This window comes from Phyllostomus discolor, chromosome 2, assembly GCF_004126475.2.
Source record: "Phyllostomus discolor isolate MPI-MPIP mPhyDis1 chromosome 2, mPhyDis1.pri.v3, whole genome shotgun sequence".
In the NCBI taxonomy this organism is placed as follows: Eukaryota; Metazoa; Chordata; class Mammalia; order Chiroptera; family Phyllostomidae; genus Phyllostomus; species Phyllostomus discolor.
The window spans coordinates 215,134,036-215,147,146 of NC_040904.2; the positions used below are offsets into that span (position 1 = coordinate 215,134,036).

Consider the following 13,111-nt stretch of genomic DNA (forward strand, 5'->3'; position numbering starts at 1 on the left):
CGGCCACAAATGAAGTCCCAGACCCCAGCCCTCTGTTAGGCCACGGGGCACGCCCACCGCCCGTCTCTCTCGCACGGGGAGGCGTCGAAGGTTTCCAGGAAGGAGACCCCTGGATCTGAACACGGCTCTGCCGGGCACCCACACACCTGCCCCGGGTCCGGGCGTCCTCAGCGGTGCAGTGTGGTGCTCACAGCTGCCTCAGCGCCCGGGGTCCCAGGGCCGAGGGGCCAGGGGCCGGGCAGGCAGGCGGGCCTCTGGACCTGGCTGGATGGCCAGGCAGCCCCGCCTCCCCAGGTGGCACCTGGAGGGAGGAGCCGCACTTGGGTGGTGGGGCCCGAGGGAGGGGAGGGCCCGTCTTCCTGGCCGCGCCAGGTGCCACCCACAGGCTGCTCACCGCAAAGGGGCCCCTGGGGGCTTTCCCCTGCGCCACCCCAGCCCCATGCCAGGCGTTCCGAGCCCTGCGGGGCTCTGGCCCTGGCCTGGGTCCCGGCAGCTGGGGCTCTCTGGGGCTCTCTGGGACACGCTGTGCCCACACAGAGGCTCATCTGTGCCCACAGGCTGCGGTCTGAGATAACAAGGCTCCCCCCGCACGCCTGATGCTGCACCCCGAGCTGTCACTCTCCCACCTGACACTCAGGTGGCCTAGAGGGGCAGGTTGTGTGACTGTTCCCACCCTCACTCATTGGACAGCGGGTGATAGGGCACCTACTGTGTGCAGACACTGGGAGGGGCACTGGGGGCCCAGCTGAGGGCCCCATCACTGGGAGCACGTTTTATAGACGGAACTGGAGCCCCGAGCAGGCCGCGTGGCCCGGAGTCACACGGCTGGACTCAAGTCCAGGTTAGACTCCGGGAGCCCCACTCTTCCCTCTGAGCCCCTCCCTGGGCCTTGGTCTCCCTGCCCGAGCAATGGGCACGGCGGAGACTCCCGGGGCTGGGAGGATGTGGAGACTCGGCGTGTGGCCCCGGGGGCCACGCACAGCACAGTGGGGCGCAGCCAGCAGAGACCTCGCCACCCCTGCCCGGTGTGTTGCGGCAGCTGCCACTGCCCACGGCGCTGGAGGTGCGCCCCTCCCCCACCCCATCCTGGTCCACATGCGCACCCCCTACCCCGCCCTCCAGCCGGGTGGGCTCCCCCAGGTTCCCACACCAGCCTGCGTGCCCACGCCACTCCCTCTGCCTGGAACCCCCTCCGCTCTCGGGGTCACGGCAGCATTGCCACGACACTCGCTGGGGGCGGGGCACCCTTCTCATCGCGGCCCCCAACCGCCCCATGAGACTCCACCCCTGTCTTCGCCTGTCCAGGCACAGCCGCGCAGGCGCGGGGGTGACGGGGTCCAGGGTGCACACACCAGGGCGTGTCTCCGACCGCTGCACCGGACGGCCCGCCACCAGCCTGCCGGGCTCACGTCCACACCTGCTCGATGCCCGCCGGCCCCACAGCCCAGAGCAAGGACCCTCGTCCACTCACACAGGCTGGCTCCCACTGGTGTCTCCCTTGGCCCCAACATGGCAGCGCCCCAGAGGGCCAAGCCAGCTCTGGGTCTCCCTGGGGCCCCAGCCCCCACCCAGGCCGGGTGCAGAGAAGGGTGCAGGGAGGTGCCGCGGCACAGAATTGGTCGGTGGGGGGCCCGGCCGGGCCTGACCTTCAGGGGGCGGGCGGGTGGGCAGCCGGAGCGCGGAGGGCGGGGTCCCCGGAGCCCGCAGGCGCCCTTACCTACTCGGAGCTCCTGCCCGAAGACCGTCTTCTCGCCGAGCGCGGAGCAGTTCCAGCGCCCGAAGCGGAACTGGTACTGGCACTCGTTGATGCCCATCTGCGCACCCTCGCCGATCACGATGATGGCGTCGGGCCGGCTCTGGCAGATGGCGCGCTGCCGCGGGGCCAGACCGGGGATCTTGTTGCAGATGATGTTGGCTCCCAGGGCCACGACCGAGGACAGCGCTCTGCGGACGGGAGGGGACAGGGCAGGTGAGAGGCCGGCGGGGCCCGTCGCCAGGGGCCGCTTCCCACGACACGCACCCGCTCAGCCTCCAAATCGCAGGAACCACGGGACTACGGGTCCCAGAACCCCACATTGAGAGTCCTGCCCCTGACTGGGCCACACAGACCCTCTGGGGATTTGACGGCCATCGACTCGGAGCTGGACGCAGCTGCCCCCAGCGGCACACCCCAGCTCCGGAACCGGGGCTTCCCCATCGTGGCAGGCCAAGCTCGCCAGGAGCGGGTGCCTGGGCCGGGCAGGCTGCCGAGCGAGCGGCCGGCTAGGAGCCGAGCCCGTGGTCCCCCACTCAGCTGCAGCCCGTGTGTGACCTTGGGCAGGCACTGTGCCTCTCTGAGCCCCCCTCTTCAGATCCATGGGATGGGGGCAAGACGCCACCACACAAGCTCAGACAGGAGGACTGGGAGACAGGCCGCCCTCGGCCGCTGCTGCTGTCCACTCGTTTCTGGCTGCCCGGGTGCCCTCCACGGAGGAAGCAGGAGATGAAGGGAACGGAGCACCTACTGTGTGCGGGGCTGGGGGGTGCTGCCCCACATCGGGGCCTCAGAGCCCTGCCCTGAGGGCGCCCTGGAGCGACTCTCCCGGCCTCCTCCAGGAGCAAGGCTAGAGGGTGCCACCAGCCTCAGTCTCCCCTTTCTGGAGCCACGGTCGGCGTGAGCATGTCTGTGAGGTGCAGTTCACCGAACAGGAGGTGAAACGTTGTCAAGGGCGGAGTCCCGCGGCATTTAGTAGGTTCGCAGTGTCCGGGGCAGCCACCGCCTCTGCTGAGAGCTCCAGGGGAGTGCCGCCGCCCCGAGAGGAACTGCTCGCCCCCAGCAGCCCCCCCCCCCAGCCCTGCCCCCCAGCCCCCCCTCCCCCGCCACCGCGAAGCTGCTCTCTGCTCCCGCGGCCTCGTCCAGGCTGGGCTTCCCAGACCCACGGGACCCCACGACACGTGGCCCGTCGTGGCCGGCAGCTCTCACCGAGCGTCACGTTCTCAAGGGTCCCCCACGTGGCGGCCAGTGTCAGTGCTCCGACCCTTTTTGAGGCCGAGGAATATTCCGCCGTCTGGAGGGGGACCCCCTTCTGTGGACCATGCACCCCCGTGGGCCTCAGGGCCGCGCCCGCCCGCGGCTGCCGTCGGAGCCCTGTCCTCGCTTCTCCCGGGCGCGTGCCCCGGAGCGGACTTGCTGGGCCACACGGCAGTTGGCTCAGCTTTCTGAGGAACCCCCAGACTTCTTTCCACGGACACGGCGCCCGGTGGTTTTAGGCGCCCAGAGGCGAAGGGGCGGCGAGCTGGAAGCAGGGGGGTGGGTTGGGCAGAACGGCGGCCTAGGGAGGGCTGACGGGTGGCGGTGGGGGAGACCCTGAGGGGCTCCCCAAGCCCACGGCCCCGGCCTGTGGCACAGGGAGCCCTCCCCCCCTGAGGACGCTGCCCGCCTGCCCCTGTCTGGGGAGAGAGTGGCCAGTGTTTTCCCAGGGAGGCCAAGCGCCCGCCACCAGCTGGGAAAGTCCCCGTGGGGCGTGAGCCCGTGGCACGTGCTGAGACCGGGACACCCGGAGACACCCAATCCCCACCACCGGCCCGGCCCACCGGCTAATCTGGCCGAGACCCCCCCCCCCCGCCCCCCTGCCCCAGGCACAGCGGGCAGAAACTCGGCGGCTGGCGTGGAGGAAGAGCCGCGGGCGGGTGGGGCTGGGAGCGGGCTGGAATCTGGGGAATCCGGCCCAGGGTAATTGTAGAGCCTCCGAAAACTGACCCGGCCCGGGGAAGTGAGACGGATGGGAACCCTGCCGGGCACCAGGCCCCAGGCCACAGGTCAGCGCCTGCTCTGGGTCCTGGGCACTGCACGCTGCTCCCATGCCTGCCCTCTTCCCGCAGGCAGGCCGCATGGCCCCGCGTCTGGGGCAAGAACCCCTGCTGGGGGCAGGAATGCCCACAGATACGGTCTGACTGGGGTCTCCAGGGGCACTCAGGGTGGACGAAACCGTTCCTTGCAGCCCTGGTCCTCCGCCTCCAGGCAGGCCCCCAGCCCCACTGCTGCCAGCACCCGGATCCAGCCTCGAACCTCCCCTGGTCAAAGCTCATCCCCAGCTTCCCTGGGTTCCTCTGCCTGGAATCGGAGGTCTCCGGGGACCCGGCCTCCAAGGACCCTCCTCTGCACTTGAGCCGGCCCCTCCCTCTGCCCAGGGAGTCACTCACTCCTGCTTCTGGCCGGCAAATGCTACTTCCGCCCCGGGGCCAAGCACCAGCCCCACGGGGTTCAAACCCATCGGCCCCGGGCTCCGAGCACTCACACAGTAGGCGCGCATCCCTCGAGCACCGACCTCAGCCCGGCCCGTGCCCAGCGCCCATCCCCGCCTCCAGGGCAGGGTCCGGTCCGAGCTGCGTCGGGGGCCTCGGGGGCCGCCCCGGGCTGCTGCCCGTGAGCGTCTGTGAAGCGGACGAGTGAACCCACGAACGAGCGAGCACTCTATGAGCGAGCGTCTAAGAGAGGGTCGGCAGCCCGGTCCCAGAAAGGTCATCCAGTCTGAAAGTGGGCACAGGGCTTGAAGAGACAGCTCTCCCCAGATGACCCGCCAATGGCCACGAGCAGGTGGGAAGGTCGCTGGTGTCAGCGAGATGCCAGCCAGGACCCCGGCGAGGCCGCCTCGCACCCACTGGGGCGGCTGTGCTCGAGACGACAGAACACGCGTGTTGGCGCGGGCGTGGGGCCCGGAACCCTCGTGTGTCTCTGGCGGGAACGCAAAACGGTATCCGAGAGCGTGAAGACAGGCGTTCGCACAGAAACGTGAACACACGTGTTCAGAGCGGCGGCATGACCCCCAAAAACCGAGAGGAGGAGACAGGCCACCCCTTCTGCCCCCCGTGTCGGAGTGAGCACGCCCGGTGCGGCCTGTCCACGCAGGGGCACGCGGTCCCGCCCTAAGCAGGAAGTGCGGGCACGTGCAAGGTGGACGGACCTCGAGAAGGCGGTGCCCAGGGAAAGGCCGCGTCCTGCGTGCGTCCGTTCGTGGGGAAGGCCCAGCGAGGGCCACTCCGCGCGGCTGGGAGGGAGACGAGGGTGCCGGGGGCTGGGGGAGGGGTGGGGAGTGCCTGCTTCACAGGGGTGGCCTTTCCGTCTGGGCGATGACACAAGCGCTAGACCTGAACGGAGGTGACGGTTACACAACGTTATGAACCCGCCACACGCCCCGCACTTGTGCACCCGAAAATGGCTAAAGAGGCCAGTGTTCCGTCACACGGGTTTTGACCACAATTTTTAAAAATGCCGTCTGTACACAGGATGCCTGTGCCCCGGCCACAGGTGGGATGGGGTGGGAAGGAGACAGGGGGCGGGTCTTGCCCAGTTGACACCCCACCTGGACTCCCCGTATGCCACCCCGGGGACCAGGGGCTGCTGGGAGTCCCCAGCCACCCCCAGCCAGTGCCTGGGCTGCAGGTGAAATACGGCATCATGGGAGAGAGTCACACTGCGTTTTGCTCCAGGAGCGTGAGTGATCGGATAGGGCCGATAATTCAGAAATAACTTCAAAACCATCTTCCTTGGGATGTGGGGGTTTGCCCCCAACGACACTAAACCCCACATTCTGAGCGCCGACCTTGACCACAGGGCCTCAGCCACGTCTCGGTCTTCTCTGGCCGGGCTCGCCTTGCCCCGTGTCTCGGGGTGCAGACTGGAACTCAGAGAGGCTAGGGGGCCCACCCAAGGCCGCACAGTGGGGCACAGCTGTGGCTCGGGCCCCCACACGGAGGGGCGCAGCACAAGCACCAGAGGCGGCTGAGAGGGGACACCATGCCCACTTTCTGTTCTCAAAACAGCTTGCGTGCTTCCCTGGGGGGACCCCCCACGTCACCCCTTCACTCATCCAGCTTCTCGGGCACCTCCGTGCCTGGCGCTTGAGGTGGGGGCCCTGTCGGGCACCGAATCAGCCCCGCCTCCAGAGCCCCCACGCCCTCCGGGCAGGCCCGGCCCTGCCACACCCCAGGACTCCCCCCCAAGTCCTCCTTCGGCCTGGAAGGGAGGGTGCTGCTGACGAGGGTGACCCACGTGGCCACCCTTGGGGGAGCAACGCAGGGATGTACACACAGAGTAACCACACAGCCGGCGCTCAGGAGGGGGGCATCGGGATGGGGTGGCGGGCGGTCTGGGTGAGGGCGGCTGCGGCACTCTCACGGGGCCTCCTCCAAGGGGCTCCCACCCCGAAGTGGGACGAGCCCCCTGGGCGCCCTCCCGGCCCGTGGCGGCCCGCTCAGGTGCCCAGTGTGCGCTCGGGGAAGCCAGGCGGGCGCTCCGGTTTCAGCCGCTGGTTTTTCCGTGGAAAACTCTGCACTGGGCTTGCCCCCCACGCTGCTCAGGGGCCTCGGGACGAGACGCCAGGGGGAGGGGCGGCACGGGAAGCCTGGAACTCCTCATCCCTGGCCAGGCCAGCCAGAGGAGGGGCTCGGAGAGGGGGCCCCGGGCCCTGCAGACGAGAAGCCCTCGTCCCCTGGGGACTACGGATGGGAACTCCGGTCTCAGACCGGAGGGCTGTGAGTCTGGCCGAGGGCTTGGCGCGGGGTTCGAGCCGGGCACTGTGCACGGAGGCGGCCGCCACGGGACAGCAGGGAGGCAGGGAGACCTCCTGCCGGAGCGGCCCCAAGAGTCCGCTCCAGGCGGCTCCGGCGGGGCGAGGGGTGAGGTGGCAGCTGCCAGGTGACAGAGGCACAGAGCGGCCAGCGGGGCAGGACCCCCGCTATGTGGCATTAGCCAGGTACCAGCCTGCCCGGCTGGCAGCCCCGGGGGACGGGGGACAGGAGCGAGGGCGCCCCGAAGCCTGGCGCTGCCCCTGCTCAGTGGGGAGGCCGCAGCGGGTTCCTTCCCCTTCCTGCGTCTGCGTCCCCGCGCCTGAGAAACGGGGCCGACGAGCCTGACGGGCCCCGTGGCTGCCCAAGAGGACAGGATTCGAAGGGCGTGGCCTCTGGAGCTGGCCTGCGGTCAAGGTCATCGGTGCTGACCCTCGTGGCCTGAGCTTTCCCGTGGGGATCACCAGCCGCGCCCGTGGTGGGGCAGACGCTGGCCCCGGCGGTGCTGAACCTGGGGGGCCCCCCATGGGGTCGCGCCCGGTTCTGCACTCCACCCCACACCCACCCCCGGGTGGCGGCGTCCACACACCCACGGGAAGGGAGCCCTGTGGTCCCCGAGGACGAGCACACGTGTCCCGCACGAGCCGGGGCCAGGCGTCCCGGCGTCCGTCCCAGGAGGAGGACAGACACACTGCAGCATGTTCACCTGGCAGGTGGGCAGCCCGTCCCCGCAGGGGGCTCCCCACCCCGGCGGGCAGGAGAGGCCAGGCAGGCCCAGGGCTGCGGGCCGGGCACAGCTGCCCCTCGAGCCGCAGTCGGACCGGAGCCGTGTGGGTGGGAGGCGCTCGCTGGGAGGGGCCCTGGAAGCGCGCTGCGTTCCGGAATGTTCTCCAGTCCGAGCTGGGTGGCAGCGGTCACACAGGTGTCCCCCGGATGTAAAGATGCATCCGAGTGTCCTCTTGAGATTTCCGCACCCAACTCTACGTACGTTACACCTCAACAACAACTCAAAGGTCCAGTGCACACACTTACAGCAACGACAGAAGGAGGCAAGAGTGAAAAGGCCAAGTTTTCTCACAAAAACTGAAATAAGGAGAAGATGCTGAAGAACTACACCATGAGCGCTGAAAATCGTTGTTTGTTGTCTGCGTGGGCCCGGCCGAGGCCCCAGGGTGGGCTCTCCCATACCCTGGGGTCAAAGGCGGTCCTCTGGGGGCTGCCCGCCCGCCCACCCTCGTCCTTGCCCGGACTCCGTCCACAGATGCGGCCCCCGAGATCCCCGAGCAAAGGAGACGGCCGCTTTCAGTGGCTCCAGGGGCAGTGAGGAGGGTGGGGTCAGGAGACCCTGGGGTGCAGGGGCCCTTCCCGGGTGGGGCTGTGACAAGCGGTGCCCTCCTCCTCCCGGCCCTGCCCGGCTCCTCACTCAGGGCCCGTGTGCTGAGCTGCCCGCCCGCCGGCATCCCTTCCCCCCGGAGCGGCGCCCGGCCCCAGGGCTGGCCCTGGTGGGGGCTGGTAGGAGGTGTCTCTGGGCTCGGCTACGACCACCCCACCAGGCCCAGCTTGCAGGGGTGCTCCTTGGGGCAGCCCCCCCGCTCCAGCAGCCCTGAGGAAGAACCTTTGGTGTCGTATCACCACCATCGGGGCCCTGAGTCCCCAGAGAGGGGTCCGGTGGGTGGGGGAGCAGCGTCACTCCTGTGTCCAGGATTAGAGCCGCTCCGTCCCCCCATTTCTGTGAGGGTCACCCTGGCGGCAGGCAGGAGGGAACCCCCCCCAAAGCCTGTCCCAGCAGCAGCCGGGAGTCTGACCTCAGCCCCTCACGCCGTTCAGTTCTCGGCGGCCCAGGGCCCAGTGCGCGCCTACTGCGTGCGGGCTGGGTTCCGGGCTGAGAGGGGCGGCGGCAAGTGTGACAAATAATCATCATTCTCTCCCGCAGAATAGGAGCAGGGACCAGAGGCCCTGAGAGGCCCAGCCTCCTGCCAAATAGCTCAAAAGGGGGGGGGGGGGGGCTGCGACCCCCCCACCCCCTGCCCCAGCCTAGTCCGAGCCTCATCACCCCTGTCCCTGGCCCTCCGAGACAGTTGGGGGTGGCCACTTGTCCACCTGGAGGGCTACCCTCCCCCACTGGTCCCTAGCAGGAGGCTGCACGTGGGTCCTGGATGTGTTGGGGACCCTCGGGCAGGGGGGCCTTAAAGGAGGCCCAACGGTCTCCCCTCAGGCCAGGGGCTGAGTCTCGGACCCTCTCCTCAAGACAGGCCAGCTCGGGACGGCAGGTCCCTGTCCCACCACCCACCGAGCGCTGCGCTGGGCACTGGGTCCTCGTGGAAAAAACTCATGGGAACGGCAGACCCGCAGTGAGCCCACAAGTGGAGCATGCGGGGACGCCTCAGACCCAGTGGCTGGGGTGCCTCGCAGGGACAGTTCCCGGGCCCGTGCAGAGAGCAGGGCGCCACAACCGGACACCCTCAGTGGCACGCGGTTGGGGGCTGGGGGGTGGGCACGGCTCGTGTTCACTTAGGTCAATAAATACAGCTTTTCTTCCCGCTTCACCTACAGCTGAGAAAATGCCCACCTGCCCTAGAAGGCCCAGGACTTCCAGTTGGGGGAGGTGGGCAGGGGTCTCGGGGATGAAGCCACCCCAAGTGCCCTGGGGGGGGGGGCTTTGACCCGCCAGGCGTGGGCTCCCCGCACGCACGGCCGCGGCGGGACGGGCTGTGCCTGCCCGTCTGAAGAGCCAGAGGGGAGGGGCATCGCTGCCGGCCGAGCACACGTGCCAGGCTGGGAGCTGGCGGGTCTGTCCACGGGGCCTTCCAGCGGGGGTCCCAGACCTGGCCGCACGCAGCGTGTCACCGGGAGGTCACCGGGAGGTCACGGGAGCCGGGCACTGACCCCACAGACCGCAGCCCAGGACAGACGCCCCAGCGCGGGGAGCCCACCTGGCCCCGGCGTCCCCCCTGGGCTCTGGCCCCGGGCTGAGGCCCCAGGAGCCCGGGAGTACTCCGGAGGCTAGGACCGGGGCGGCACTCACAGGGGGCGTCCCGGCCCAAGGTCTTCCTGGACCGAACCCTCTGGGCCCCAAGACCCCAGGGCGTCCCCTCCCCCTAGAGCCGGGAGGGGGTCCCACGGGGATACCTATCCTGCCCTGGCCTCCCCACCCCCAGGCGGCATGTGCTGGGGAGACAGCCCGCCCAGGCCCCTCTGCCCTCTGGGGCCGCCCCACCCACGCCAGCCCGCCCCGCCCCACACCGGCAGGTCGGTGGCCTCGGGGCCTGAGCTGGCAGGGCTGCCGGCGGCAGCGGTCACGAGGTTGGCCGCAAGCACACCGAGTCGCTCCCCCTCACCCCCCATTGGGTGGCGCGTCTGCACGTCCCACCGGCCCCAGGCTGGTCTGTCCTCCGGACCCACCATCCTCCCCGGGGAGCAGGACCCTGCACCGGACCCCTGGGCTTTTCCTGACACCACTTGGGCCAGGCTGTCCACCGCCACCTCCTGTGGGCTCCCCAGGGAGGGGATCCCCAACATGGCCCAGCACCCAGCTGGGCGCCGAGCTGGCTTTGACCATGAGCCCCCTCCCCAACCCCCCGCTCCTTGGGGGGCAGGAACGAGCCGGCCAGGTTGGGCCACATCCCCTGCCCCGTCCACGCCCCCACTCCTGGCCCAGCCCTGGCCGCCCGGCTGGCCAGGGCACCTCCAGCCCACGCTCCTGGCCTGGGGAGCTTTGTAATTCTTCCTTCTCGGGCATCCTCCGGCAAAATATTTGAGGAATGTTCTAATTATATGAGATCAGCCGGGAGGGGAGCCTGGGTCCACTGGTCCAGGAAGTGCTCGGCAAATACCTGCAAGGGCCGCACCTGGTCCTCACGCCCACCCGGGGCCACTTCCCGCCCGCCTCTCAGGTGAGCAGGGGTTGGCCCAGAACTTTCCAGCCGCAGGTGGGCCAGCTCTGGAGCCCATGGGGGCTCAGCGGGGCTCCGGTGCCCCCACCCGGGGATAGGAACATCTCCCAGGCTGGGGGCCACTCTGCAGAACCCCCAGCCGCCCTCACAGGGCCGGGGCTTGTTCCAGGCGGGTCCCCCGGCCCTCCTCCATGGAAGAGAACAGGACGGAAGGGAACAGACCGGGCCAAGCCAGACATGGCCAGTGCGAGGGCCTGCTGGCACTGGGGTCCCCTGTCCTTCCTCCAGTCTTCTCTCACCTGCTCATCTCCTTCCCCTGCTGGAGCTCAAGGCCCAGCTCGGCGGGGAGCACGACGCGTGGGGACATCCCCAGCAGCCAGGAAGGCACCCCGAGACGGTCCGAGCCTCAGTTTTCTCATCTGAAAGCACAGAACCATCAGCCCTCTTTTGGCCGGCGGCCCCTCCCTGCACGGGCCCTGGCTGGGAGAGCCTGGGCCCAGCAGGGCGACAGGATGGTGGGGACAAACACCCAGAAAGGGGCGCTGGGGGGAGGGGAGGGATGAGGGTGTCCCCAGAGGAAGCACAGAGGGGCCTGGAGGTGGGGAGGGGCGCCGCTGGGCCATGAGGCCATCCCTCTGCCCCCAACCCCAACCCACCAGTTTCCCACCTGTGATGCAGGAGGCTGAGGGGACAGCCGAGGTACCTGCAGCTCTATCCTAAAGAGAGTTCTCGGGCTGGGGCCCTGAACTTGGGCCTTGCTCGGCCACCGACTCTCGCTGGCCCCTCTGCGTCCCAGGTGGCCCAGCTGTCCAGAGGAGCGGACAGCCCTGCTTGCAGGTGGGGCCCTGCCCCAAGAATCCCACCTGCAGCAGCCTTTCCGGCTGCTGCTCCGCTGAGCTCAATGCCTGCAGTGTCCCCGGGGGAGAGAGTAGCGCGTCACCTGCCCCCTCCTGCCCCCCCGCAGGCAGGCGGCAGCCGCCCTCCCCACAGAGCTGGGGTCCTCGCCTGGCCTCCTGGGGCCCCACGCTGGAGAGAAACCCGGCCGCCGGCAGGGCTCTGGGGCAGGGCTGAGCCTGCTGGAGGCGAGCCAGCCAAGAGGGTCCCCCCCACTCGTGAGCAGCCCCCACACCTGCTAAACCTGTGACATCAGAGCCTCACCCCGTCACTGTGACCCCAAGACATGGATCCTTGACCTCGGAAATGTCCAGACGTCTGCTGGGCATTCAGGGCCCCTAGGGACGTGCCTGGGTTCAGGCCATACTGGATCTGCAGTTCCCCCTTCAGAGGTTTCCTGCTCCGTCCAGCAGCAAGGCAAAATGCCAGGCCCAGCTGGATGCCTCCTCCTCCAAGAAGCCTGCCTAGGTCTCCCCTGCATCCTCCCTCCCAGCACAAGAGCCTCTACGGCGGCTCCTGGGGAGGCTGTTGAGGGCTGAGTCAGCGACCCCTGTCTGGCCGGGCCACGGCCACAGTGCCTGGACCCCTCGCTGTGCCCCTCACCCTCACGAGGCCTCCTCCTCACTCCTCAGGATACAGAAGGGGACACAGGTGCCACCGTAGTGCAGGTGCTCGGTGCACTAAGGCCCTTGCAGGAACGAGACCCCAGCCCTGGCCTCGGTCTCAGTCCCGATACCCCAGACCTGCCGGAGGTGGGGGTGCCTTGCAGGCCCGGGGGACCAGGGTGCCAGCCTACAGCCTCAGGACAAACGATGGGCAGCCAGGCGGGCGGAACAGGTGGGAAGCAGCCAGCATGGCCCGCTGGCCCATGGCCAGGTCTAGAGCCTGGGTGCCTCGGAGGCCGGCCAGGCCTCCGCCCTCCTGGCTACTCTGGCCAGGGTCCGAGCGGCGGGTGTACGGGCAGTGGACGGTGGGCAGTCACCTCCATGCAGCCCCGCCCTCCCGGGCCTGTGGCCCCACGCCTGCCCTCACCGAGGCTGGGAGCAGCCTCTGGGCCAGAGTCTCCGGGGCGCAGCCCTCCCCCCCTGCCTGGCTCCTTAAGCAGCCACTGTCCTGGGCTTCTCCTTCCCAGAATTTCTGGGCCACCAGGGCTTCCTCAGCCAACCGTCTCAGCCTGCATGCCTGGAGGGACAGGGTGCTCTCCCTCAGGAGCTGCCTGCTTCCCCCCGGGGCATCCAGGCCGTGCCAGCCTGCCAGGGTGCTGGGTGCTTAATGAGGCCAGCACCTTCAGAACACCCCCGGCGCCCTGGGCCCTGGGCCTTGCCCAGGGGTGGGTGGCCTGGGGGCCTGAGCGTGCCCCACCTGCTGTGGCCGGCCCCCAGCTGGAGATGCGAGTATCTCGCTAAGGCCACGCAACCACCTGGCAGGGTTCGGGCGTCGGAGCCCTGGCCCTTTCTCCCCACTTCCTGTTTCCTTAGCATTCTTCCCTGCGGGCTGCCCTCCCGCCCCTCCCCCCTGCCCCTCCCCCTGCAGGAATCTCCATGCTGGAGGGGAGGCGGGTGCGAGGGGGGGGGGCCGGGGTCCTCTAGGCACATGCTCAGACCTGGCAGCAAACCCTGGCTCTCAGCACCTCTGTGGGCGTCGCAGGACCCAAGTGCATGGTGGTGGGCACTCTGGGGGCAGCAGGAGCCCCTGCGATGTCCACTCGTGGGGCAGAGGCTGGACAATGAGGCAGACTTCCTCACCATACCTCACACCCCGCCTTGCCCCTGGAGCTG

The 13,111-nt window shown here is 69.2% G+C and overlaps 1 protein-coding gene across 2 annotated transcripts in view; it reads right to left on the minus strand.

Annotated features, from left to right (window-relative positions):
• Nucleotides 1–13,111, minus strand: part of WNT7B (Wnt family member 7B) — a 43,782-nt gene that overhangs the window by 18,147 nt on the left and 12,524 nt on the right. For both annotated transcript variants that reach the window (XM_028532622.2, XM_028532620.2), the window contains exon 2: nucleotides 1,718–1,944. In XM_028532622.2, coding sequence (XP_028388423.1) covers nucleotides 1,718–1,944 — 227 coding nt within the window. The remainder of the gene's footprint in view (nucleotides 1–1,717; nucleotides 1,945–13,111) is intronic.